At 45.8% G+C, this 26,392-nt stretch overlaps 1 protein-coding gene across 6 annotated transcripts in view; it reads left to right on the top strand.

Annotated features, from left to right (window-relative positions):
• RALGAPB (Ral GTPase activating protein non-catalytic subunit beta) overlaps positions 1–26,392 on the top strand; it is a 113,745-nt gene that overhangs the window by 61,819 nt on the left and 25,534 nt on the right. For 2 of the 6 annotated variants that reach the window (XM_077251930.1, XM_077251926.1), the window contains 9 exons: positions 1,592–1,808; positions 4,158–4,193; positions 7,813–8,014; positions 8,981–9,148; positions 9,997–10,111; positions 10,207–10,351; positions 10,970–11,034; positions 11,460–11,586; positions 20,063–20,196. In XM_077251930.1, coding sequence (XP_077108045.1) covers positions 1,592–1,808; positions 4,158–4,193; positions 7,813–8,014; positions 8,981–9,148; positions 9,997–10,111; positions 10,207–10,351; positions 10,970–11,034; positions 11,460–11,586; positions 20,063–20,196 — 1,209 coding nt within the window. The remainder of the gene's footprint in view (positions 1–1,591; positions 1,809–4,157; positions 4,194–7,812; positions 8,015–8,980; positions 9,149–9,996; positions 10,112–10,206; positions 10,352–10,969; positions 11,035–11,459; positions 11,587–20,062; positions 20,197–26,392) is intronic. The other 4 variants (XM_077251931.1, XM_077251928.1, XM_077251927.1 and 1 more) reach the window with 3 other exon arrangements.

Raw genomic sequence — 26,392 nt, 5'->3', positions numbered from 1 at the left:
TCGGTGTGTGTGACACCGATCCAGCGATGTCTTCACTGGTAACCAGGGTAAACATCGGGTTACTAAGCGCAGGGCCGCACTTAGTAACCCGATGTTTACCCTGGTTACCAGCGTAAATGTAAAAAAAAACAAACAGTACATACTCACCATCTGATGTCCGTCAGGTCCCTTGCCGTCTGCTTCCTGCTCTGACTGAGTGCCGCCGTACAGTGAGAGCACAGCAGTGACGTCACCGCTGCGCTCTGCTCTCACTGTACGGCGGCACTCAGTCAGAGCAGGAAGCGGATGGCAAGGGACCTGACGGACATCAGATGGTGAGTATGTACTGTTTGTTTTTTTTGGTAACCAGAGTAAATATCGGGTTACTAAGCGCGGCCCTGCGCTTAGTAACCCGATGTTTACCCTGGTTACCTGGGTGCTGCAGGGGGACTTCGGCATCGTTGAAGACAGTTTCAACGATGCCGAAGTCGTTCCCCTGATCGTTGGTCGCTGGAGAGAGCCGTCTGTGTGACAGCTCCCCAGCGACCACACAACGACTTACCAACGATCACGGCCAGGTCGTATCGCTGGTCGTGATCGTTGGTAAATCGCTATGTGTGACGGGGCCTTAAGCCTCTGCTTATCAGATTGGCAAGGCCGTGATCTGGTCTTCTCTGCACACCTTTACAAGGTTCTACAGACTCATGACTATGCCTGGGCCAAGACTGGCTTGGGCAGAAAGTTGTTGCAGGCGGTGATCACCCGCCGTCTGACTTAATTCTGCTTATTTTATTTCCCGCCGTCGGGACTGCTTTGGGATGTCTCATGGTGCCTGTGTCCTCCAAAGAAGCGATTAAAGAAGTGGGATTTTTGTTACTCTCTGTAAAATCTTTCTTGGAGTCTTCATTGGCAGACAGTTTTGTGCTTTGGTTGGGCCTACATGCCGTTCTGTAAGGTTTGTACATAGTTTTTTCTGTTATCATTGCTTCTCCTACTGCTTTACTACTAACTGACGAGCTTTGTGCCAGTGGGTTGGTGTATTCTGCAGAGGAAGATTATTTTCCTATTTGTGCATAGTGTCCGCCTCCTAGCGACAGCAGCATACACCCATGGTTACCTGTGTCCCCAAAGAAGGCTCCAAGAAAGATTTTACGGTGAGTACCAAAAATCCCTCTTCTGTGACCGCAACTTCTGACTGGCCAGAAGTCACTGGTAACGGTCACAAGCTCTCAGTGTAAGTCTATGGGCCTCGCTCTGGCTTTCATAGACTTGCATTGCGTAGTGACTTCCAGATCACCCAGCAAACACTGGAGCGATCGGTCAGGTCACAAACAGCAGAAAACGACCAGAGCGATGCCAATAACCGAAGAAGACTGTAGCTGGTAAGTATTATACTAGGAGGATGGAAGTTGGGTCATTGATACCCCTCTGGCAGTGAAATAAAAAAACCGCTGGAGTGGCGCTTCAATAATTTAATAATTTAGCCGGAGTTGGTGCCCTTTTAGTGACGCTGACATAAGGATTGCATGTTAATTAAGTAATGGGTGTCAGTCTTTGTGGAGACAACATTTGTTCATAGAATTTTACTTACTTTGCATTGTTTCTGCTTCAGGTGAGCACAACACACAGCACAAAAGTTCAGCAGCAAGCGTCTTCCACCTCCCCGCTGTCCAGTCCAAACCAGACGAACGCTGAGCCTCGTCCATTACCAGCCCCCACAAGACCCAAAGTCAACAGCATCTTGAATCTGTTTGGGTCATGGCTGTTTGATGCGGCCCTTGTCCACTGCAAGCTGCAGAACGGAGTTAACCGCGACAGCAGTATGACGGGTAAGTGCTGCAACCGCTCTCGCCACTTTATTTCACCTGAGGATTACCATTATTCCTACCTGCAAGATTAAACTCGATGGGCAGGTGCGGGATGGGTGGGCTGAAGATGCATCAGTGAATTTATTCATCTTACTTGCAGAAATGAAATGAATCCTATATAACTCTTCTCGGCTATATCCATGCACCACAACTTAAAGGGAAGGTTTATTTCACAAGGCCTTGCACAACCTCTGTCTTCTCAGAGCTCAACCTTAACGTGAGCAAAGGCAGCCAACAATCAACTTTTTAAGAGAGAAACAAAGTGGTGTACTTGTAATTACATTTGTGGGGTTGTTTTTAAAATTAAAAATGGCTGCATAGTCATCTTTATGACTGGCGGAGCCTTGGTGAAATTATGGCATATTTAAAGTGACAGATCCACCGTAAAGTTTAACAGTCCAGCCATCAGGGCTGATTAATTTTTCAATGTCTTGTTGTGCTGGGCAGAGGTTTTTATCTGATATAGTGCCCTAAATCCCCTGCCAAAAATGTTATACTTACAATGTCGTAGATTAGGGTCTGACCTGTACCAATCCTGAAAAAGCGGCTCTGAGCAGCACCGTCTGAATGGGGAGCATAGGTGGAGCATGAGCAGCTCTACTACTCTTAGTGTCTTTGGGACTGAAGGATGTAGCTAATCAGTATCCCAAAGACAGTGGATGGAGCAGAGGTGTGCATGGTAAACCCCCACCTCATTCAGATCTCTGCAGAATCACATTCTCAGGATTGATGGAGATCCCAGCATTCACATTCAAAACAATCAGTAAATTATCCCCTAATGAATGCATACTGCATAATTGTTAATCTTTGTACACCTACTTAAAATGTCACATTTTTGGCTGCCAGCTGCCGCCACTGGAGGGAGCTTACTGCTTTTATTCATTTAAAGGGGATCTGTCAGTATATTTATGCTAGAGCAGCTTGATGAAGGTGCAGAGACCCTGATTCCAGTGATGTTACTTACTGGGCTGTGTTATGCTGTTTCAGTACAATTAGTTTTGTATCAGCAGGAAATTATCACTACAGGACAAATGGCCTTGTGTCTCCTAGTCCAACCACGCCACCATCACTGACCAGCTTGTTATCACTATTAGTTATGAGTGAATGTACTCGGATAGGGCATTATCTGATCATGCTTGGGTGTCTTCGGCATGCTTGAATAATATGTTCTTGTCCCCACAGCTTCATGTCTCACTGCTGTGCGACAGCCTCAACACATGCAGGAATCGCCTGTTTGTTGGGTAATCCCTGTATGCATTGGGGCTGTAGAACAGCCATGAGACATGCCGGCGCGGAGACTCGGACATATTATTCGAGCATGCCGAAGTCACTCTGTTAGCACCCGAGCATACATGGATAATACCTTATCCCAGCACGTTTGCTCATCACTAATCACAATACATTGTACCCAGAAAACGTCCCATCAGTGGCGTAGGTGAGGTTATACAGGACTCAACACCTGAGCTCTGCTAGATCTGTAGTAGAGAAAATTGTGACTCTTATCACAACCGCTGTACCCAGTAAACTAAGCGGTACATTGTTGGAATCAGGGTCTCTGTCTCTACATCATGCTACTGTGAGATTGCATAGCGAAAACCTGAAGGATTCCCTTTCACTGTATAATAAAATGGCATAACATAAGCCCTTTATTGGTGGCTGCAGGCTGCCAGAATGGTATGATATGCCTGTGCTGAGATCGTAGCAACTTTAAATAGGTACCTACACTTCTTGATTTTCACAAGTTTTGATTGGAGGGGGTCCGAGTGCTGATGTCTTGTTAATGCGGTTAGCAGCAGACCACCTGGTAGGCTTTCTCTGGGCCCATCTTCATGCCAGCCGCACTTCTCCGAGCTGCTCAGCATTCAGACTACCTCCCATCACAACTCTGTCGTAATCCATAATCTAGGCATACTTGTGTATTTCTACAAAGCACATACGCTAGAACTGCCACTCCCGAGGTGTAAGCCTGTAGGGTGGGCAGATAACCCGCAGGGCCTTAGTGTGTGGATATGGCTGGGCCGGGTGAGATTCATTTCATTGGATCAGTTCTACCCTATAAGTGACACACCATCATCCGTTCTGTAATGATTTCCCCATTGTTGTACACAATGTTTTCCAGACTCACACCTCACTGTTACACAATCCCCTCATCTGATTTTCCAATTTCCCCTTTTTTTTTTTTTTTTTTTTTCTTTTTTAGACAAAAAACATTTTTTTTTTCAATTGAACTTTTAGCCATATTTTAAAGTACTTTCTTGTAACTACTTCTGTCCTTTGATTTGTTTCCATTTTATTTCTGTTATCTTGCAGCATCTTTTATCCAAATTCTCCTTTCTTATAAATCTTGTAAGTAGGAATCCGTAGCTTCTCCTCAATTGCAATCATCTGCCTTCTCTTGAGTTTCTCCATAACGGCTCGCATTCCCCCCGTCTCTTCCTAACACTCTTGTGGTCTCGTTGCTTTTCATTTCTCCTTTTGTCCCCTTCCTTTTGGTTTTCCTCATCTCCTATGTTGCGCTGTGGGGAGAAATGTGTCATTCCCTCCGTCCTGTCAGCCTGAATGGGAACGATTGTTAGTACAGAGGAACCTGGTTTTCAATCTTCCCCATTTCGCTCATCTCCATTAAGTCGAGGATTTTGCACTAACCGAGGTTTTCGTTTTGCATTCCTTTGGTTTATTCTTTCTGAATGTACTGTTTTTTGATACTTGTGCATGTAGATTTTTTTTTTCTCTTTTTCATTAGATATTTTCAGCGTAGTTTGTTGGCGTAACTTGCATCTAAAACTGCAGAGGCTCATGGGAAAAAATGCATAAAGATTTCTCCATGGTCCCAGAAAGCATGTCCTCTGATAAGTTATAACCTGCATGACCTGCTATAGTTATAGGGGGATGTTCAGAAAAAGCTCTGCCTAATTTCAGCTTTGTATATGAAGTTCTCTTAATAGTGATTCTATTTTTTCTGCTCCCATAAAGTAAGCTCTTCCATTACTGCCTTTTGCTAAAGGCTTCTTTCCCAAAATCACAAGGACAGGGGATGACTTTTTGATTGCCAGAGGTGCCCATGTTCCACTTCCACTCCATTCATTGTCTGTGGGACCTTCGGAGAAAGCGGAGTACGCCGCCCTGCTGCTTCCGACAGTCCCATATGTAGCAGAGGACTAACATCAGCACCTCTGCTCCTTTCAGACAGGTCTCTGCAGAGCCCCGTCGGTGATTGACCACCAGCAATCCGCATGATTTTCTAGGATAACTTTTTTGATTTAACGAGTTAAAATATCTTACTGTTTCAAAAATGTCCTGTTTAGGACAATCCTAGTCAGTAGGCCATTTGGCAATCAGATATTGTAGTGAGAGTAACTTTTCTTAAGACACCCTCAATGTATTCACAATTGTCGGTAATCCTTCTGGCATCTCAAAAGCCAAATCTCCAGCTATCAGGGGCATCATGATAACTGAATCATTTAAGGCGGACCACAATATTAACCATCACGGTCTTCCATAAAAATCCAAAATGTTATTATATATAATATAGTAATTTTCAGACGGAGAAATAAAACCACCACTACTAAAAAATATATATTCAAATTCACGGCCAACGCGTTTTGGACTCATATCCTTAATAAGATGCTTCCTGTGTGGACGTTCTCTCACAAAGATTGGAAATAGATGGTATTACATCTGTGTAGGGGTTGTTTTCTATTTGGAAATCATCTGGAGGAGAATCTGTTATAAATAAAAAGTGGAAGTAGGGCGGATTCTGCCACCCAACAAGACCACCGGACTTCCATCAGTCTTAATCTTGGCATATCCTAGTAAAATTCTATTGACATTAGAGGCTATCTTAATAAGCCCAAGTCTCAGCTTTATGGTTCACATACTTCATTATATTAATGTATCCTCATTAACCCGTTTTTAATCCGTATTTCAATATTAATTCCACCAGATTTAATGCCCTTTTGAGTGGTATTATGCATAACCCTGAATTATATATTGACCTTCAAGGCGTCACTACAAATTTGGAGACCTTTTTCTGACATTTATAGTCATTTATTGAAAGTTGTATAGGAGGATTTCCATACGGTTTCTTTGAATTTTGCATAAAATGGGTTTAATCTTGGCAAAATTGACACTATGAAGATGACTATGACGAGTGTGCCATGTTTGTGTATAGTCATAGCCAAAAGTTTTGAGACTGATGCAACTTTTTCACAAACTGAGCTGCTTCAGTCTTTAGATCTTTTAGTCAAATGCTTCTACAGTCATTCTAAGCTTTTCATACATTTTTACACTTTTTATTGGCAAAAAAAATGAAATGCAACGACTTTCTTTTCAAGACTTCTGCAATCTGCCCTGGCTGCTGCATATCGGCTTTTGGGCCAAATCCTGACTGCTGGCAGTCCATTCTTGTCTTACTATTGCTTGGGATTTCTCACAGTTTAGATGTGTTTCTTCACCCGGTTTTTGAGGCTTGACCAGAGATTCTCAATGGGATTGAGACCTTGGGAGTCTCCCAGCAATGGACCCAAAATTTCAATTTTTTTTTATCACTGAGCCACTTAGATATCCCTTTTGCCTTGTGACATGGTCTCCATCAATCTGGATAAGATTTGTTCATCAACAAACTGCTCCTGGTTTGGTGAGAGAAGTTGGACGATCATTATATTCTTGCTTTATTCTGTTCTTAGGCAAAATTGTGAGTGAGCCCACGCCGTTGGATGAAAAGCAACCCTATACATGAATGCTCTCGGGTTGCTTTACTGTTGGCATGACACAGAGCTCATTGCAAAACTCTCCTCTTCTTCTCCAGACAATCATTCTTAGAGTTGTGATACCATGAGAGCTTTTAGATATAGGATATAGCAGATCTGAGAAAGCTAACCCCTCCCACAATAGGCTCTCTATGTACATTGTCTATTGACAGTGAGCTGCTCATCACAAAAGGTGAACAGGTAGACCTAGTCCTGGTGTTTAAAACCTTCATTGTAGGTAAATGTCATACAGCCTGATAAGTGAGACACCCCTGCATTCAGTGCTTTATTTACATCATGATGTCCTCCGATTATATAGCCAAAGCCTACCTGCTGACAGATTCCCTTTAAAGGGCCTAGATATGCCACTTTGCAATTTACCCACTTTGCCGACACTGTATTGCTTGCCGGATCTTGTCATAGGACCCGATGTCGGTCCCAGGATTTTTGGGCTTGTGCTGAAATTGTGCCTCTGCTTCATTACTGATGCCATGGACATCAGTGGCTGCTCCATGCGTTGCCTCCATTGCATGTGTAAGACTTCTTTCAGCATTGAACCCCTTAAAGTCTGGATTATGTAGTTTATGGCCATAGGACCCACTAGAGGCTAGTGTAGTTTGTCATCAAATTGGGGTCCCGCAATCAACATAAAAACAGCTTGTATCTGGGGGATTTCTTGTGACTTGTATCATGAAGTCAGATTTGCCCTTAAGTTTCTGAAAACCCCTTTACTAAATGGGCAACGTGATTTTAGGAGGGCCACCGATTATTAGCAGGTCGTAGAGGTGGTGGCTCTGATCGTGTCTTGCATTGTACGGGGCAAGGCCAGAAATGAGCCACTTTTGAACTGTCTAATTCTCCTTGTGGAGAGACTTGGTCAGATTGCATCCTACATCGGAGGTTTGCAGCCCCAGGTCCTGTGGGTGTTGTGGAGCTGGGGTCCTCCTCACTCTGGCCAGGAATGTTTGTCTATGTAGACAATGTGCCACCTGGGTTACATGCTGTATTCTTAGATCCCTGTCTGGCTGTTTGGGCAGATGCGATATGTATGTGGCTATATATGGTTGGTCTGTTGGCTTATACTAGTCAGGAGCATAGCGCTTTCCTATCGGCTTTGTGTCGGTCTGTTAAATCTTTGTGTCCTTATTTCCCATGAGCCTGAGCGTGAATTGTATATGGTAACGGTTCCTCAAACCCTCTCTCCTCGTTCCCTACAGCAATAGCTACCCAGGCCACTGTGGAGTTACGCCGCAAAGGTTCCCAGTTGTCCACAGACACTATGTCGTCGAGCACAGTGTTTGATGCAAATGAATTCCCTGAAAATTATGAGGCTGGACGGGCGGAAGCGTGCGGCACCTTATGTAGGATCTTCTGCAGCAAGAAGACTGGGGAGGAGATCTTATCGGCCTATCTTTCCAGGTAATGTGTGTACCACGGACTGTCACCCCTCTCCCCTAAGTAATAGTGGAAGGTGGCTGGCTGAATCTTGGGTGGAATAATCTGTCAAGTTTTGGGCTTTTAATTGGACATTCCCAGAATAAAAAACATACCAACTATCTTGCACAAGTGAGGAGCCCTGCCAATCAATGACCATGGGACTGATGAGGATAGTCAAGAACAGCGCTGTACCTCCATCATTGCCAAACACTGGCTTGTCCCCTGTTCCATCCAAATGGAGGACACGAGACCCCTGTTCTCGCGCTCAGTGGAAGTTCTGGGCAGGGCTGTGGAGTCGGTAAGCCAAACCTCCGACTCCTCAATTTCCATTACTCCGACTCCACCAAAATGGGCTCTGACTCCACGACTCCAACTCCACAGCCCTTGTTCTGGGTAACACCTATTCTGTGCATAAGCGATAAGTTGTGCTAGTGGGAACACCCATAGAAACCTCAGCCCCAGATTTTGGTGATTGTTTGGTTACCTTGTACTAGACATACAGTATAGGCCAGACAGTCCCATAGATGATTTTTTTTTTCTTAAAGGGTGAACTCTTGACATGTATGTTCTATAAAATACCCAATAAACACATTCTGCAGTATCGTATATTTAGTGTTATTCCATTCCGCTGTTATACCTCCTGGACATTGAGTGTTGCTGTTTCCCTTGTCAGTAGCAATGGCTGTCAGTGTGGTGGTACTTGCCCACTTGGCAAGGCTAGTGGTGACACCCTGCTGCCACATTAATTTCCAGGAGGAATAAGTAAGGAATGACAATGCTTGAAGGAAAGGTATTGGGATTCAATAGAGCTTCTGGCATTTCCGTTGTTTAAACCCCGTACAGACGAAGACATTACAGGCGCGATTTGCGATGACCGCTAGAGAATGGAAAGACTTTGGTTCCCGGCACCAAGTTTTCATCTCCTTGATTTTTTTTCTTTTCTCTTAGGTTTTACATGGTGCTCGTCCAAGGTTTACAGATCGGAGATTTTATCTGCCACCCCGTTCTGGCCAGCATAATCCTGAACTCTCCTCCCCTGTTCTGCTGCGACCTAAAAGGGATAAATGTGGTGGTTCCATATTTCATATCGGCCCTGGAAATAATTTTACCAGACAGGTTTGTGTTCCTCAGCTGAAGGCAAGAAGGGGCTGATAATGTCCCCCACATTATGTATGTCAGTGGGCAACTTGTCTGTTATCTACTTGTAATGGCTGCCGTACTCACCGAAAACGTTTTCAGTCTCCAAATTGCTTAGGGCAAAAGTAACGTGAATACATCTCCAAGGACAAACTGCCAGCAACCTCTGCATATGGCGTCATTTCTTTTTGACCATTAAAGAAATGGACCATGATTGAGAAAAAGGACCCTTAAGAGGAATTTAAGATTACTTAACTGTTTAAGCCACCTCGCTCCAGGCCTGCAGCTCTGTGCTCCCTGCCAGCCTATATTTACTTGTATGCGACAATGTGGTCCCCTTTACCCAGGCGAACCCTGTAGTAGTTACACTGTTGAGGCCAGTGACTGGCTGCAGCGGTGAATCAGCAAGTTGGCGTTGGTTCAGCCAAGTAAAGCACTGGGCAGCGTAGCAGCACTGAAGCGGAGGCGATTTAAACAGGTATTTAATGCTTATTTTATTGTAGTTTCTCCTGTTGGCCCCTTTTCTCTAAATCCAGGGCATCAACTTTAATGAGTTTTTCCTTAATGAAGTGTTCAATTACAAGTGATGAACTGAGTGTGGAAGGTCCCACCAAGTTTTAACTGCTCCCCTAATTAAAACGCACAGGGCCGGGGCAGCCACCGCTCTATTGATAAGTTCATTATCAGCAGATGATTGTCCAGCAGACCCCACAGGACTGTGTATCTTATGAAGGTAGTGCAGACAATACTACTCCCCCTAGTGGCCAATTCGGGCATTTCTCTGTTGCATGCTTTGTTGCTTTGTGACTATTTGCTTTTTACTCTAGGGAGCTGTCAAAGTTCAAGAGCTATGTAAATCCCACCGAGCTCAGACGGTCCAGCATCCACATCCTGCTGTCACTGCTGCCATTGCCGCACCACTTTGGGATTGTGAAGTCGGAGGTAATGTACATGCAGCAATGTAGACTTTAGTGCTGGCTTCTTTCCTGCTTTATTCTGGCGTCTCCTCCGCCTAACGATTTGTCTTCCTTCTGCAGGTCTTGTTGGAAGGAAAGTTCAGCAATGATGACGCTGGCATTGACAAACCCGTTACCTTCCTGTCACTGAAACTGAGGCTTGTTAATATCCTGATTGGGGCCTTACAGACCGAGACTGATCCCAACAACACTCAGATGATCCTAGGTAGATATTCCTGGAAATGTTTGTTGGGGCAAGACACAGATTTTATTTAGAGGGTCTTTCTATCTCTCCTTTTCCAGTTGTTTCCCACAAATCATTCTATTTAAAACGTACATGTTGCGCCTCCCTAAGCTCTACTTACCCCCATGTCGCTGCTTTTTCCTTGACTTCTGCGCTTCAACTTGGACAGTACAAAACCCTTTCATCAGGTCACCAGCAAGTGATGCTTTGACAATGCAATTTTGCCAGGTCCCAGAACTGCTGTAAAAGCGACATGCTCTCACCTTGATGTTCAGGAATCAAGGCAGAAGCATTTGGGACACTTGTAGCAAAGCGCTGCGTTTTCCAGTGATTTTTGCATCACTTCTTGAGCACATATGTCACACAGAGTTGGTGTGGTGTTTAACCTCAGTCCCATATCTTTCAGTGTATTCAGAAATAAGTAAATCCTCCCCATCAATTGGCCATGTTACCGTGATCAGATGCCCACCCCATTGTTCTTATGTTTTACACCAGTATGTAGTGTTTGCGTTGTATGAATTTTTTCCCATACCGTGCACGGAAAGGTAAATGTGAAGGAAATCTAATGTGCTTTGTATAAAGGTGGAATTTGTACTTTAGGTGCGATGCTGAACATTGTCCAAGACTCTGCTTTTCTGGAAGCGACAGGAAACCAGGTGGAGACGGTAAGGTTGCTTTGGCCATACATGGCACTTTGTAGATACTTTGCTTTACAGGCTAGGTGTGATTTTATGATCACGCTATTAATAATGTATGAACAAAACTAGATTGCATCTTATTTATTTCCTTATGCTTCTATAGCACCCGCATAGTCCATAGTACTGTACACAGATCATAACTCCCATCTGTCCCTCTCCCCTGTGGAGCACAAAACCAAACTTCCCGATCTCTTATATTTTAGACACATTTGGGACAGTTTAATAGAAACATCCAGAACGTATTAGGAGCATGTGAGAATCTGGATGGCCCATAGGTTACATGATCCAAGCGCCTGCACTTTTGTGCGCACAGCACCGTGTGTAATTATATATAGACGTATTCATTTAATTCTGTGCAGTTATGTATACATGTATGTTACTGTGTGACGCAGATTGAGAATAATGTGATGAAAAGTCATAGCCGAACAAACAGCGGCATCAGCTCAGCCAGCGGAGGCAGCACTGAGCCCACTACCCCGGACAGTGACAGGCCAGCCCACGCACTGCTGCGGGACTATGGTAAGAACACACTTTTTATCCTTAGCCATTCCGTACATAGATGATAAATCGCATGACTTGCATTTCGGAACTTTTATTTCTCTTTAATTTTTTAAAAATTGAGGTTGCTGTTTTATATCAAGAGAAGGGTTTAAAGGGCTGCACAGCATTGTAAAAACATGGCTGCTTGCTTCTACGACCTCCTGTGCATGGGTTGTGTGGGGTATTCATTTATTGCAGCCTCTGGGCTGCTGCATGTGGTGCTGTTTGTGGAAGAAAGCCATGTTTTTCTGATCTCGTATAGCCCCCCATTAAGTGCCATGTCCCCCTTATCATACATTTATTATTATAGTTGCCTGATACACATAAGATCACACGGCATTGGTGGGAAACTTGGATTTCTCTATCGCCTCATTGGGGGACACAGGAACCATGGGCGTATGCTGCTGCCACTAGGAGGCTGACACTATGCCCAAAAAAAGCTAGCTCCTCCGCAGTGTACAGCCCACCGACAGGAAGTAGGATATTCAGTTTAGCTTCGTGTCAGTAGGAGGTCGACACGGGTCTTTCATTAGACCCTTATCTACCTCAATGTGCATTGTTTTCTTTCAGGTTTTTCCGGAGGGATACAGGGTGAACAGTCACACCTGTAGTCCCACAATACGGACTATGAGTACGGCGTGTACTGCCACCCCATATCCTCATAGATCCCTCAGCAGGACCATGATCCTAGCACACAAGCGTGCTTAGAAGTCCGGTCCTAGCTCCGTCCCCCACCCACTCGCCCACCAGAGCCTGTCGGTTGGAGGAGACGAGGACGTCCATCACCAGCTCCCTGGACGTCTCATACCTTCCTTGGATTAAGGTTAGTAACGGACGGCGTGGGATGTGTGAGGTGAGTATTTCCCCACCCGTCCCAGAGTAGGCAGGAAGTCGCTCTATAGGCGTTAATATAGGATGCAATCACTGTTACTTGGCAGCAGGGATCTTAGCTGCAGACAGCATTTCCAGGCACAGACTCCCTCATCCGCGCGGCGGCCTTTGCAGGCGGCTGTGCCCCTTCTTGCGCTGCTCCCCACCGGCGGCCGCACAATCTTCCTTCCGGCGCGGCAGCCTTTGCATCCTCCCCGGCTGCGGCCGCACTGCCTTATGCCTCGGCGCGGTTGCTTTTGCAGGCAGCTGTGCTGTTCCCTTCATTTCTGGCGGCCGCACTGTCCCCTTTATCCGGCGCGGCAGCCGCGCCACTTCTTCTCCCGGTGCCGCGGCCTCTAATTTAGGCGCCGGCTTCAGCTCGGACCTACTCTTCCGGTGCCGACTCCTCCCACTTCCTCTTCTCTCGGGCGGGCTTTTCTCCCGCCCGACTGTCATAGCCACCCACCGTCGCCATCTTGGTGCTCCCCTACAGGTGGTTTAGACTGTACCCATTCCTGTACAGAGCGGCTAGCTCCGCCCACCCTTCCGATCTGAGTGCTGGTCCTTTCCCACCAGCGTGCGTCTGCACCGGCCGGGTTCCCCGCTTCCATCTTCATGCTGGTGCCCTGGACCTGTGTCCTGATGCCTGTCGCAGCTACAACCTTAGAGCAGACTACAGGACACTACACCTGCTGTGAGTAGCGCTGCTTAGCAGTTTGGCACTCCTTTCTGCATCTCTCCTGTTCCCCTAACCTTCTGGCATTCCTTAGTAGGTATGCTTACCATGCCTAATCCTATAGGAGAGTGTTCTCGTCCTCCTTTCATGCAAGCCGGTCACTGGTGTAATACGTAGTAGTGCTCTAGACCCGTGCAGTCGCCGGCGTAATACGGAATAGTACTCTGGAGCCGCGCAATCTCTGGCGTAGTAGCACTCTGGAGCCGTACAGTCACTGGCATAGTAGTATTAGAGTCGTGCAATCACCGATGTAATAAGTGCCCTAGAGCCGTGCAGTTACCAGCGGGGTATGGCAGTATGCCCCACGCTGCCGTCATCCGTGCCACGGTCCGCCCCTCACCCTCCACAGGGAGATGGACCATTTTAAAACCTGCCATATGACGTTCACTTCGTAGAGGGTTTCAGTTGCACATTTCTCCTCGGAGTTCTACGTTTTGTCACTCTGCTGTTGTGATTTCTGCTATTGCGGACCTGTGCCTTGATTTTCAGCGGTGCGAGGCTCAGCTATTTCTCTACACACAGCGGTGCTAGAGCCCTGACATATCAAACGTTTCCATTTCTCCTGCGCACAGGCACCCGCCCTCCATCTCCCTGCAGCCCCCTCCGGATGCAACCATTACACTACTCTAAGCAGAGAGGGGAGCTGCTCCTACTCACTTCACGACTGCAGTGTTCAGACCTGACTTCCAGCTGGTTAAGAGTCCGTATTTCCCAGCAATGTCTGCTGTGGCTCAGTGGATAACGGATCTGACCACATATCGCAGGCGCAAAGGTTTGACCTCAGGTGCACAACAGAGAGTAGAGTTTTGTCTCCCTGTTGACAAGCCTACTGTTCTACCTTCAGGAGAATGAGCATGGCAGGACATACTTCAAGACAGACTCCGTGGTGCGGCTTACTACACGGAAGCTGTTATTCTGCCTAATGCCGTCAGGTATCATGACCTAGACCGCAACACAGAATCAACTCTCTCCTATACCCTTCTCCTGGGTTCTCTCCATGCTGATTTAGTCACAGGATACCGAGAGCCGATCGCAGCAGAACTCTGTCTGCCATAGTCGCAGGATACCGGGAGCCGATCGCAGCAATACTCTATCTGCCATCCAGGTTTCATACGCACCACCTTCCAGGTACAGTACGTTATTTGAAACTGTCGTATCTTCAGCGGATCAGACGTGTCTTGGATTGACCACCGCAGTGGTACTGGCGTTCTGCACGGTATTCAGGTAGGTCAGACGTACTCTACTATTCCTCCCGTCGATTGCAGCAGTACTGTCCGCTATCCAGGTTTTAGATGTCATCTTCCAGACACATTTAGTCAATACCTGCCGTCTTTCCAGTGGTTTAGACGTGCTCGAGATCGATTGCTGCATTGGTCCTGCTCTTTTGCTCCAGAGTCATGTAAGTCTGAAACATCCTCTATCACTCTCTTAAGGGTCTTTTGCAGCATCTGCCTAGGCTCCCCTCTAGTCACCACTCGGAGAGAGGTGCCCGGTATTTATCACTTCTGGTTGGCTGCCGCAGAGGTTACAATCCGCATTCAGGTGTCAAAGGCGCAACTTTTACCGTCTGTTTCACGGTCAATAACGCCCTGTGGTCTATTAACAGCTAAACAGAAGATCTACCACGTACTACAAGGCGGATCTCAGTGCCACAGGGTGGACCTCAGTGGCAACATAAGTGGCCAGTCCACTTTCAGGTAGGTCGGACACGCCGGTGTCGGGTACCGACTGGTTGCAGTTTTTCTAAAGCCACGCACTGGGCCTTAATTGCGTGTTGCCCCCCCAGGGGCCTTCCTCTCCATTTGGTTATTCGGGCATACCACTAACTATACAGTAGGTCAGTTTACAGTGCTGTCCTAGGTCTATCTGCACTATCCAGTGCGTTACTCCATCATATATGATTTACAGTATTATACGTTCTGGCTGTCTCTAAGGGAGTCAGAGCCCATATAATACCTTGACTCATGATTGTTCACGGCACTATTATAGGGGCCTTTGAACTACCTCAATACAAAGCTTCCTATTTATGTGTCAGTACTTCTTCTTTCTTATGCTGGGTTCACATTACGTTTACAGCAGCCCGTTAAACACATATGGTAACGGGCTGCTGTAAACGTAAGTGCTGGTATGGCAGCACGCTAGCGCAGATAGAGCATCTGCTTGCTCTATCTGCGCTATCAGTGACGGACCCGGAAACGCTGCAGCCCGCGTCCCAGGGTCCGTCACTCAATGACGGCACATCCCTAGCGCACGCCCATTGTGGGCGTGCGCTAGTGATGCGTCCGACATTGGAGTCAATGGCGGCGTTAAACAGACTACGTTACTCCACATTATGCCGCTGTGTAACGTAGTCCGTATAACGGACGCCACAGACGTAATGTGAACCCAGCCTTACAGACACTGGATTCAACCTCGAGCAGCTCCGGGATTTTATTTCCGACTGTGGCAGGAACAGGTTCTCCCACCTCGGATAGGAATTGGATCTTACTCTGTGCAAGCATCGTCCAGTGTACAAGGCTGCTCCACGCCTGGATCCAATGATGGGTTTTTGTGATAATACGTTCCTTCCTTCCGCAGGATTCGTATCCCTTTCACTGTTATCCTCGTTTGTGTGGTGTCTTATACTTAGGTAAGTAGATCCACACACTACAATCCTCTCCCCGTTCCAGAGGGTCCGGGACGGATAGGGTCACTCATGTCGTCATAGATAAGGATCTTCCTTTTGGCAGTCAGGTTTTTTACTGGGGCCTATGTACTCCTTCCTAGGGCCAACTTCCCATGGAATTGACATACTCCAGGTTTTCCATGGTCTCTCCTCCCTTGACTGCTCATGTCGGATTGTGCCTATCAATGCCCATATTGTCATGCTCTCTAGCAGGTTCCCAGTACCCTACTCTCAAGTCTTTTCTTGTCATTTCAATTTAATGGTCTTTTCTGGGTTTTCTCTTAGAATCCTTAGTCCAGCCGTTCCAAAGAGGGAAGCGTCTCGGTTTATACCTATATTCCCTTTCTCCTGAACTTACTGCGAACTGGACCTCTCTGGACCCTCCGGTTTCCAGTTTTTCCACCGATACAGTCCTCCTCTCCCACAGAGAGCATCCCTCAAGGATACCAACGACGGACTAATAGTCCATGCAAAGTCGACCATTGAAGTATCCGCCGCTATATTGTGCCCTGTGTTTGTCTCCACCTAGACAGCAAAGTTTATAGACGCATGGGCTAAGCTGTTCCATCAGGGCACCCTTCATGGAGTCCGATCGGAGGAAATCGCTGTCCTTGCGGACTAATTTACTCTTGCAAGGACGTACATGGTATCCGCCCCCGCGGATGCCGCTGCAGGTGCTGCTTGGACATCCAGCAATATGGTGCCCTTCCAAAGGACGATTTGCTTAAGGCGTGACAGGTCTTACCCTCTAGGAAGTCCCTCACAGCTTGCCTTCCGAGGGTTTCCATCAGTTTGTCTCCAACTTGAACCAATTATTAAGGAGGTCATCGGAAGGACAAGTTCTCTTCTTCCTCAGACTAAACCTCGTTCTCTTGGGACCGCGTGTGCTTTCCTTTATTTTATGAAAGCCTTTATCCAGGTCCTCCCTTTCTTCAGACATCGAACACTCCTGCATTTTTGCGAGGGGCGGGTCCATTTTCATTTTATACCTTCCTTTCAGGCTCTCAACCACTTCCAGAGTCTGTGGCAGCAGTTTTGTACATTCTGTGGATCACAGGTTCAGTGCTCTGCCCTTACCTTGCTGAGGTTCTCCATGGCTCTGTCCATTATTCTTGATCCCTTCCTTCGTCCTGCTCGAACTCCTCCTTCGTAGCGTTCACTCATCATGCTACCGGGTCAGGGCGAGGTGCATCTATCCAGCTAAGGCCGCCCTCCCCCTTTTCAGTATACGGGCTCGGCGTAGAGAGGCCCTCCGGCCTCCAAATCAACGTATGCCCGCAAAATCCGGTCAGCAATGTTTGGATTTACCAGGTCAGAGCAGAGCTCCTCCTTCCAGGTTTAAGGCGCACTCTACCCGGGCAGTGGGCGCCTCCCGGCGGTGCACATATAGGGCCTCTGCCTTGCGCCTCTACAGACCGATGATCGGTCCTCCTCATGTTCGCTAAACTTCCATGCCTAGCTTCGGCGTATGCTGGCTTAGGTAGGAAGACCTTGCAGGCGACGGTGGTGAGTTCCTCTGACCTAGATTGGAGTTGACTGCTGTTTCCTCCCCAGGGACTGCTTTGGGACGTCCAATGGTTCCTGTGTCCCCCAATGAGGCGATAGAGAAAACAAGATTTTCGGTTGCTTACCGTAAAATCTGTTTCTCGGAGCCTTCATTGGGGGACACAGCACCCTCCCACGTTGAACAGCTCTGTTTATTATGTTATACTGTTAACGTTTGAGTTCTTTGAACACTCTTTGAGTGTTTAAAACTGTTGAACTGTAAAGTGCTGCGGAATTTGTTGGCGCTATATAAATATTATATTATTATTCTTTCTCTTTTACACGTTGCTTCTCCTACTGCGTTCTCACTAACTGAATATCCTACTTCCTGTCGCTGGGGTGTACACTGCAGGGGAGGAGCTATTTTCCTTTTTTCTTTGCATAGTGTCAGCCTCCTAGTGGCAGCAGCATACACCCATGGTTCCTGTGTCCCCCAATGAGGCGATAGAGAAACAGATTTTACGGTAAGCAACCAAAAATCTTGTTTTTGCATGATCTTATGCATTTATTTTCAAAAATTTTCATGTATGTATTGTCATGTGCTATGTATGCTTTCTCTGATGTCCTGTCTATAAATAGATTCTTGGCTCCAAGATGAATGTTTAGAAAAAAATACATTTTTTGACCACTGGGGGGCGCCTTTTGTGATTTTAATTCATAATAATATTGTGGACAGCAACACAAACATCGAGAGGATAGCCATATACCTTTATCATCTATGATGGCTGCCACACAATCTCCCTGATGTCCTGATATTATTTCACTGGAAAGAATAAGATTAGCCACTGCCAGACACTTGATTAAGAATGTTGAAATCCAACATCTGACCCTTTTCGTGATGCTTTTCAATGAAGGACACTATGGAGGCCGGCCAACTCATTCAGTAATGGATGACACTGACATTAACCCAATATGTATGGATGGCAGAAATAGGTTTCCCAACATTAGACTGAAGAAGGAGCAAAGTCAGAGTTAGAAGTCTTATTTTTTTTTTTTTATTTGTCCATAAAGTTGAAATTGACGTTCATCCTCATACACGGGTCATCCTGTTTTGGGTGGGAGGAGGGGATAACAAATCCTGGACTCTTTGTGCAGCTATCTGAGACAACCATGGGATGACCAGCGAATGTTCTACAATGTCCTGTTACTAGACTAGGAGCCATGTATGATGATTGCTCTGGCAGCTGTTGTGCCCAGTGTGCAGTGGCTTCTTGTCACATGCGTTGTCAGATCAGAGGGACATTAGGCAGAGGGTGCCTGCACAACCTTTATTCGCTAATTGACCATGAATCGTCCCTCTGGGCAGGTCTGTGTACTTGGATTAGGACTCGTTTGCACCTTCTAGATGCCCCCAGCTTGTGCTTTACACAACGATTATCAGTCATTAATTACATTAGCGTAACTCTGAGAGGATTAAATAACCTTGGCTCTCTTTACTGTTTTTACCATAGGATATCCAGGTACCCATCCAGCCAGCTATCTTACTTGTGAATCATCTAATTCTCTCTTCACTACACTCAAATCTGCACAATACTTCTCAGATCCAAATCCACCACTAACCATCACGGGCCGACAATATACAACACTGTAATCCACACTTTTCTTTGTTGTCAAAATGTATGCTGCATGGATATCCATCATTGAACGTGCCGATGTTAATTCACAGCAGTTTAAAGGTTGATGCTGATGATTATTATATTGCTGTTACATGAGCATGAAGGATGTCAAATACATTATTTATTTACACATAATAAATGGGCTTATTAATAGGGTTAGTAGGAAGGAAAGCAGAACAAAAAAACAGGGCTGCATTTAATCATGCCTGGCTGCCTTGCTGGAGGTAAAGGGAGAAGATAAGATTTTGTTCTCCCTGCAGCCTCTGTCTTCCAGTCATTGAAGAAATACATAACTGCTTTCTATGCAGTGAGTGCACGGTAATCACTTCCCTGCATCTGACTGCCAGCCCTGTGTGTAGCGCAGGCGGGGGCGTGCAGCGCAGAAGTGGGCATGCAGCGCAAGCAGGGGGTGTGCAGCGGGGGCGTGCAGCGCAGGAGGAGGCGTGCAGCGCAGAAGTGGGCATGCAGCGCAGGCGGGGCGTGCAGTGGGGGCGTGCAGCACAGGCGGGAGCGTGCAGCGCAGGAGGGGGCGTGCAGCGCAGGCTGTTTGTCACCATGCAGAGGGAATGCTCACTGTGTAGTGAGCGGTGACTGTAATAGCCCGCTGCAGCGGCCCAATGACTGGAAGCGAGCGGCTACAGGGAGAATATAACTTCATTTTGACCCTTTACTTTCTCTTCCTGTAAGCCAGCCAGGCTGTTGTGCTGGGAACTGCCCTCAGTCTCATTCACTTGCAGACCCTTAATTTTCGGTAAGAGACCCATATTTACAAGTGGTATGTAGAGATGGTTCTTGTGAATCTGCTGTGAATTAACATGTCCATTGATTGTGGACTGAATTTTATTAACACCTTTATGTGTGCCACGTAATGATCATAAGGGAGTGGAGCTATTAATGGAGGCCAGTTTTACATGTCTTTGTGCCCTGTGGCTGTGCCCTGCTCCTGGGCTGTCCGCTTCCCGTTACTAATGAGCGGTTGTTTTCCCTCCCCCGCTTTGCATTGGTTCTGCGGTTACATCCTAGCTCTTCATACAGATACAGCTGCCGGTCTGCTCATGCGCAGCATCCACTTGGTGACTCAGAGACTCAACTCGCAGTGGAGGCCAGACATGAGCATCTCGTTGGCGGCCCTGGAGCTACTGTCTGGTCTCGCCAAGGTCAGTAGCTACATTTTCTTCCTGTGTACAGTATAATCTAGGCGGGTGTGATGTGTGGAGTAACCGAGAAGAAAAAAACGAATATATGGTCACAGAATGTTCTAAGGCATGGAAAAGAGAAAACCCCTTTATTAGAACAAACTTGGTGAATGGTGGCACAACTACAGAGAGAGTGCACTTACATATAATAGTAACAGCGCTTAAAATTAATAAATAAACACACAGTAATACAATGTAAAGAAAGATTCAAGTCCAACAGGTAAGTAGCAGCATATGGTACACTGGATTAGTCATGGCATGACAGGTTGCCCAAGTAGTGCAGATAAGAATATAAAAAAACGTGAAGTCAATCGTCTACATCACCAGTGTAGATCAATATACGTGCTGGAACAGTCACAAAACATGTATATGGGGCGAGATGAAAAAGGATATGTGCCAAGATAATTCAATGTGGAATTGTACAGCACAAGATGGGATGTTAAAAAGGAACAGATGAAAACACACAATTTGTTTGTGCAGTCCACATGTACATGTCACACAATTTGTGGATATAAATGAATTGCAGATAATACCCAGTGTACAAAAGGCATTGCGGAGAGGAAATGTGTATTACCCTGAATGATCAGCTGCGCATGTGCAGCGCACACCCCGACCCGCGTTTAGGAACTCGTCCTTTGTCAATCCCCTGACCAAGGACGAGTTCCAAAGCACCCTTCTGGGTGTGCGCCACACTTGCACAGCTGATCACTCATACATTTCCTCTTTGTAATGCCTTTTGCGTATTCACTATTATCTGCATTTCATCTTCAGACCACACGTTTTGTGTGATATATATATGTGGACTGCACAAATTGTGTGTTTTCATCTGTTCCTTTTTAACATCCCATCTTGTGCTGTTCAATTCCACATTGATTTATATCTTGCACATATCCTTTTTCATCTCGCCCCATATATGTTTTGTGACTGTATCAGCACATACAGGTGCTTCTCACTAAGGCTAGTTTCACATTTGCGTTTAAAAACGCAGCGTTTAAAACGCAAACGCAGGTGGTGAAAAAAACGCGTGCAAACGCTGCGTTTTTTAGACGCATGCGTTTTCTCATGCGGTAAAAAAAACCGCGGTGTTTTGACGCGTTTACATGCGTTTTTTCCTGTGTTTGCGTTTCTGAAACGCATGCTGAGAAGTGTGTGACAGCTGCCAATCATCAAAATCATCTAGAAAACCCACTATAAATAGAAATAGCTAGGGTTGGGGGTAGGGTTAGGGTTAGGATCCCTAGGGTTAGGGTTAGGGTTGAGCGAAACAGATTGGCCAATTTCAAAAGTCTATTGCCTATTCTGGCACTTGGCCACTCTTCCCACTCCCGTGTAGCGGTGGGATATGGGGTAATGAAGGGTTAATGTCACCTTGCTATTGTAAGGTGACATTAAGCCAGATTAATAATGGAGAGGCGTCAATTATGACACCTATCCATTATTAATCCAATTGTATGAAATGGTTAAAAAAAACACACAATATTGCGAAGTATTTTAATGAAATAAACACACAGGTTGTTGTAATATTTTATTATTCTCTTAATCCAGCTGAAGACCCTCGATTCTGTAACAAATTAAAAATAATAAACCAACGATATACATACCTTCCGTAGATCTGTAACGTCCCACGATGTAAATCCATCTGAAGGGGTTAAATCATTTTACAGCCAGGAGCTGTGCTAATGCACTCGCTCCTGCCTGTAAAACCCCGGTACTGAATGGAAAGCAGTTTGATCTGTAGTTACCTTGAGTCGCGGTGATGCGCCCTCTGCTGGATGTCCTCATATGACCTCGAGCCTGGGAACTTTTACCAGGCTCCAGTTCATGAGGACATCCAGCATCCATCCAGACGCCTCTCCATTATTAATCTTGCTTAATGTCACTTTACAATAGCAAGGTGACATTAACCCTTCATTACCCCATATCCCACCGCTACACGGGAGTGGGAAGAGAGTGGCCAAGTGCCAGAATAGGTGCATCTTCCAGATGTGCCTTTTCTGGGGTGGCTGGGGGCAGATGTTTGTAGCCAGGGGGGGCCAATAACCGTGGACCCTCTCCAGGCTATTAATATCTGCCCTCAGTCACTGGCTTTACCACTCTGGCGGAGAAAATTGCACGGGAGCCCACACCAATTTTTTCCGCGATTTAACCCTTAAATTTAATAGCTACAGCGCCGAAATTTTGCACATACACCCTACTAACATTAGTAGTGTGGAATTTGCAAAAAAAAGGGATATGAGATGGTTTACTGTTTCGCGAAACCCGACTCGACCTCAAAAAAGGAAAAGTCGCTCAACCCTAGTTAGGATCCCTAGGGTTAAGGTTAGGGTTAGGATCCCTAGGGTTAGGGGTAGGGTTAGTGTTAGGGTTTGGATCCCTTTATCACCTTGATGGTGGGGGGTGGCTTATCAGTGTGTATTCTTGTTTTTTTCTATTGAAACGCATGCGTTTAAAACACAACCAAACGCATGTGCTTAAAAACGCATGCGTTTACATAGACAGCAATACATTTTTTTGCCGCAAAAAAAGCCTCTAGAAATTACTACATGTTGCATTTCTGCAACCAAACGCAAGCATAGTAACGACGCATGCGTTGTCAAACGCGGCAAAACGCATGCAAAAAAAAGCATGCGCTTTTAATGTTAAATATAGGGAAAATAACGCATGCGGTTTTTTGCGCTAAAACGCAGCGGCAAAAAACGCAAATGTGAAACCAGCCTAAATTAGAATATCATCACAAAGTTAATTTATTTCAGTTCTTCAATACAAAAAGTATATATTTATATATACAGTATAGACCAAAAGTTTGGACACACCTCATTTAAAGATTTTTCTGTATTTTCATGACTGAAAATTGTACATTCACACTGAAGGCATCAAAACTATGAATTAACACATGTGGCATTATATACTTAATTTCAGTTGTTTCACACTTTTTTGTTATGTCTTATATTCTAAGTTCTTCAAAGTAGCCACCTTTTGCTTTTGATGACTGTTCTGCACACTCTTGGCATTCTCTTGACTAGCTTCAAGAGGTAGTCACCGGGAATGGTCTTCCAACAATCTTGAAGGAGTTCCCAGAGATGCTTAGCACTTGTTGGCCCTTTTGCCTTCACTCTGCGGTCCAGCTCACCCCAAACCATCTCGATTGGGTTCAGGTCAGGTGACTATGGAGGCCAGGTCATCTGGCGTAGCACCCCATCACTCTCCTTCTTGGTCAAATAGCCCTTACACAGCCTGGAGGTGTTTGGGGTCATTGTCCTGTTGAAAAGTAAATGATGGTCCAACTAAACGCAAACCGGATGGAATAGCGTGCCACTGCAAGATGCTGTGGTAGCCATGATGGTTCAGTATGCCTTCAGTTTTGAATAAATCCCCAACAGTGTCACCAGCAAAGCACCCCCACACCATCACACCTTCTCCTCCATGCTTCACGGTAGGAACCAGGCATGTAGAGTCCATCCGTTCACCTTTACTGCGTTGCAGAAAGACACGGTGGTTGGAACTAAAGATCTCAAATTTGGACTCATCAGACCAAAGCACAGATTTCCACTGGTCTAATGTCCATTCCTTGTGTTCTTTAGCCCAAACAAGTCTCTTCTGCTTGTTGCCTGTCCTTAGCAGTGGTTTCCTAGCAGCTATTTTACCATGAAGGCCTGCTGCACAAAGTCTGCTCTTAACAGCTGTTGTAGAGATGTGTCTGCTGCTAGAAGTCTGTGTGGCATTGACCTGGTCTCTAATCTGAGCTGCTGTTAACCTGCAATTTCTGAGGCTGGTGACTCAGATAAACTTATCCTCAGAAGCAGAGGTGACTCTTGGTCTTCCTTTCCTGGGGCGGTCCTCATGTGAGCCAGTTTCTTTGAAGCGCTTCATGGTTTTGCCACTGCACTTGGGGACACTTTCAAAGTTTTCCCAATTTTTCAGACTGACTGACCTTCATTTCTTAAAGTAATGATGGCCACTCGTTTTTCTTAGCTGCTTTTTTCTATTCAGTAGGACTATCAGCTGTGTATCCACCAGACTTCTGCTCAACACAACTGATGGTCCCAACCCCTTTTATAAGGCAAGAAATCCCACTTATTAAACCTCACAGGGCACACTTGTGAAGTGAAAACCATTCCCGGTGACTACCTCTTGAAGCTCGTCAAGAGAATGCCAAGAGTGTGCAAAGCAGTCATCAGAGCAAAAGATGGCTACTTTGAAGAACCTAGAATATAAGACATAATTTCAGTTGTTTCACACTTTTTTGTTAGGTATATAATTCCACATGTGTTAATTCATAGTTTTGATGCCTTCAGTGTGAATGTACAATTTTCATAGTCATGAAAATACAGAAAAATCTTTAAATGAGGCGTGTCCAAACTTTTGGTCTGTACTGTGTGTGTGTCTAATATATAATGCTGTGTGTATGTCCGGGATTGGCATCTGCACCGTCGCAGCTACAGCCACAAAATTTTGCACAGTCACACGTCTGGACCCCAAGAGCGTCATAGGCTATGTTGTGAGGAGAAACTTTAACCCCGCGCTTTCCAATTCACAAAACAATTTTGCCCCTATCTACATAATGGGGACTAAGTGAAAGGAAAAGTGTTGGAGGCAAATTGACAGCTGCCAGATGTAAACAAGGGGGGGCTTAAAGAATGAGAGCGATGGTGCCAAAGAGTATATACCATACAGTTGCTTAGGTGGGGCCCCGACATGGGATACTCACCCCACACACAGGGATATGAACACACACACAAAATGCGCCACACACTACCACGTGCTTGAACACATATACCACCCTCAGCACACATATCACCACACATACACCAACCTCGCCACATAAAAGTCGAAACTCAAAACTCGCCACGTGCAAAATTCGCCACATGGAAAACTCACAACATGCAAAACTAGGCTCACGCAAAACTCGCCACACGTGCAAAACTCGCCTCATGGAAAACTCTCCACACGCAAAACTTGCACACGCGGAAAAATTGCCACATGCACAAAAGTTGCAACACATGCAAAAGTTGCCTCACACAAAATTTGCATATACTCAACGCAACCACACACAAAACTCGCCACACGCAAAACTCGCCATGCTCAAAACTTGCTGCACACAACTTGCTACACTAATCTGTCACATGCAACTCGACACACAAAAAGTTGCTACACGCATGTCGCCACACAAAACTCATCTCACAAAAGCCACTATATGCATGTCGCCACACGCAACTCAACACACACATCTTGACACATGAAACTCGCCCTAAAACACACACAAGTCTGGTTTTATCCTTCAAAAATAAAAATCTGATTAATAAGCAGACAAACTACAAGAGCAACAAATGTACCATATAGGAAATACGGCAGCTGTCAGTCACATGACCTGTCTGTGTATGTGTGAGCTAATATATACTGCCAGGGGGGAGGGCTTCCTGTTGGCTGGGGATTTATCAGGCTGCCAATAGCAACCAATCACAGCTCAGCTTCTATTTTGCTACAGTTAATCTGAGCTCTGATTGGTTAATATAGGCAACAAAGGACATTCTCAGTATAACTAAGCTTGTGTGAGGTAATAGGATGTCAGTCAGGGTGTGTTGGTGGAAAGTTACCAGTTGCCAGTTACAGACTATTTTTACCACAATAATGCCTCGTAAAAAGAAGAATTCCATGGCGGAAAGACATTTGTAATCAACTTGCTCCTGGCAAAATTTCGACAACAAAAAAAGATTGCACTTGCAGTGGCATCTTCTGGAATTGCAGCTACGCTTTTAAAAGGTGGCAGGACAGCACATTCGACATTCAAACTACCACTTAACGTGTCTCATAGTGACAGCCCCGTGTGTAATATTGCCAAGGGATCAGGACTGGCCAAATTGCTTCAAAAATGCAGTGCCATCATTTAGGATGAATGCACCATGTCACACAATAGGGCTCTGGAAGCAGTGGACAGACTGCTGCAAGACCTGCGTAGCATCAAATATATCATGGGAGGAGTAGTTGTTGTTTTGGCAGGTGACTTCCGCCAAACACTCCCTGTTATTCCAAGATCAACCCCTGCAGCCGAACTCAATGCCTGTCTCAAAGCATCGTATCTTTGGAGAAAAGTAAAGAAAATGTCACTGAACACAAACATGAGGGTCTACATGACAGGCGATGTTTCTGCTGGACTGTT

The sequence above is a fragment of the Ranitomeya variabilis genome, chromosome 4 (assembly GCF_051348905.1).
Source record: "Ranitomeya variabilis isolate aRanVar5 chromosome 4, aRanVar5.hap1, whole genome shotgun sequence".
NCBI classification, from domain to species: Eukaryota; Metazoa; Chordata; class Amphibia; order Anura; family Dendrobatidae; genus Ranitomeya; species Ranitomeya variabilis.
This window is presented reverse-complemented; position numbering and strand designations above follow the sequence as displayed.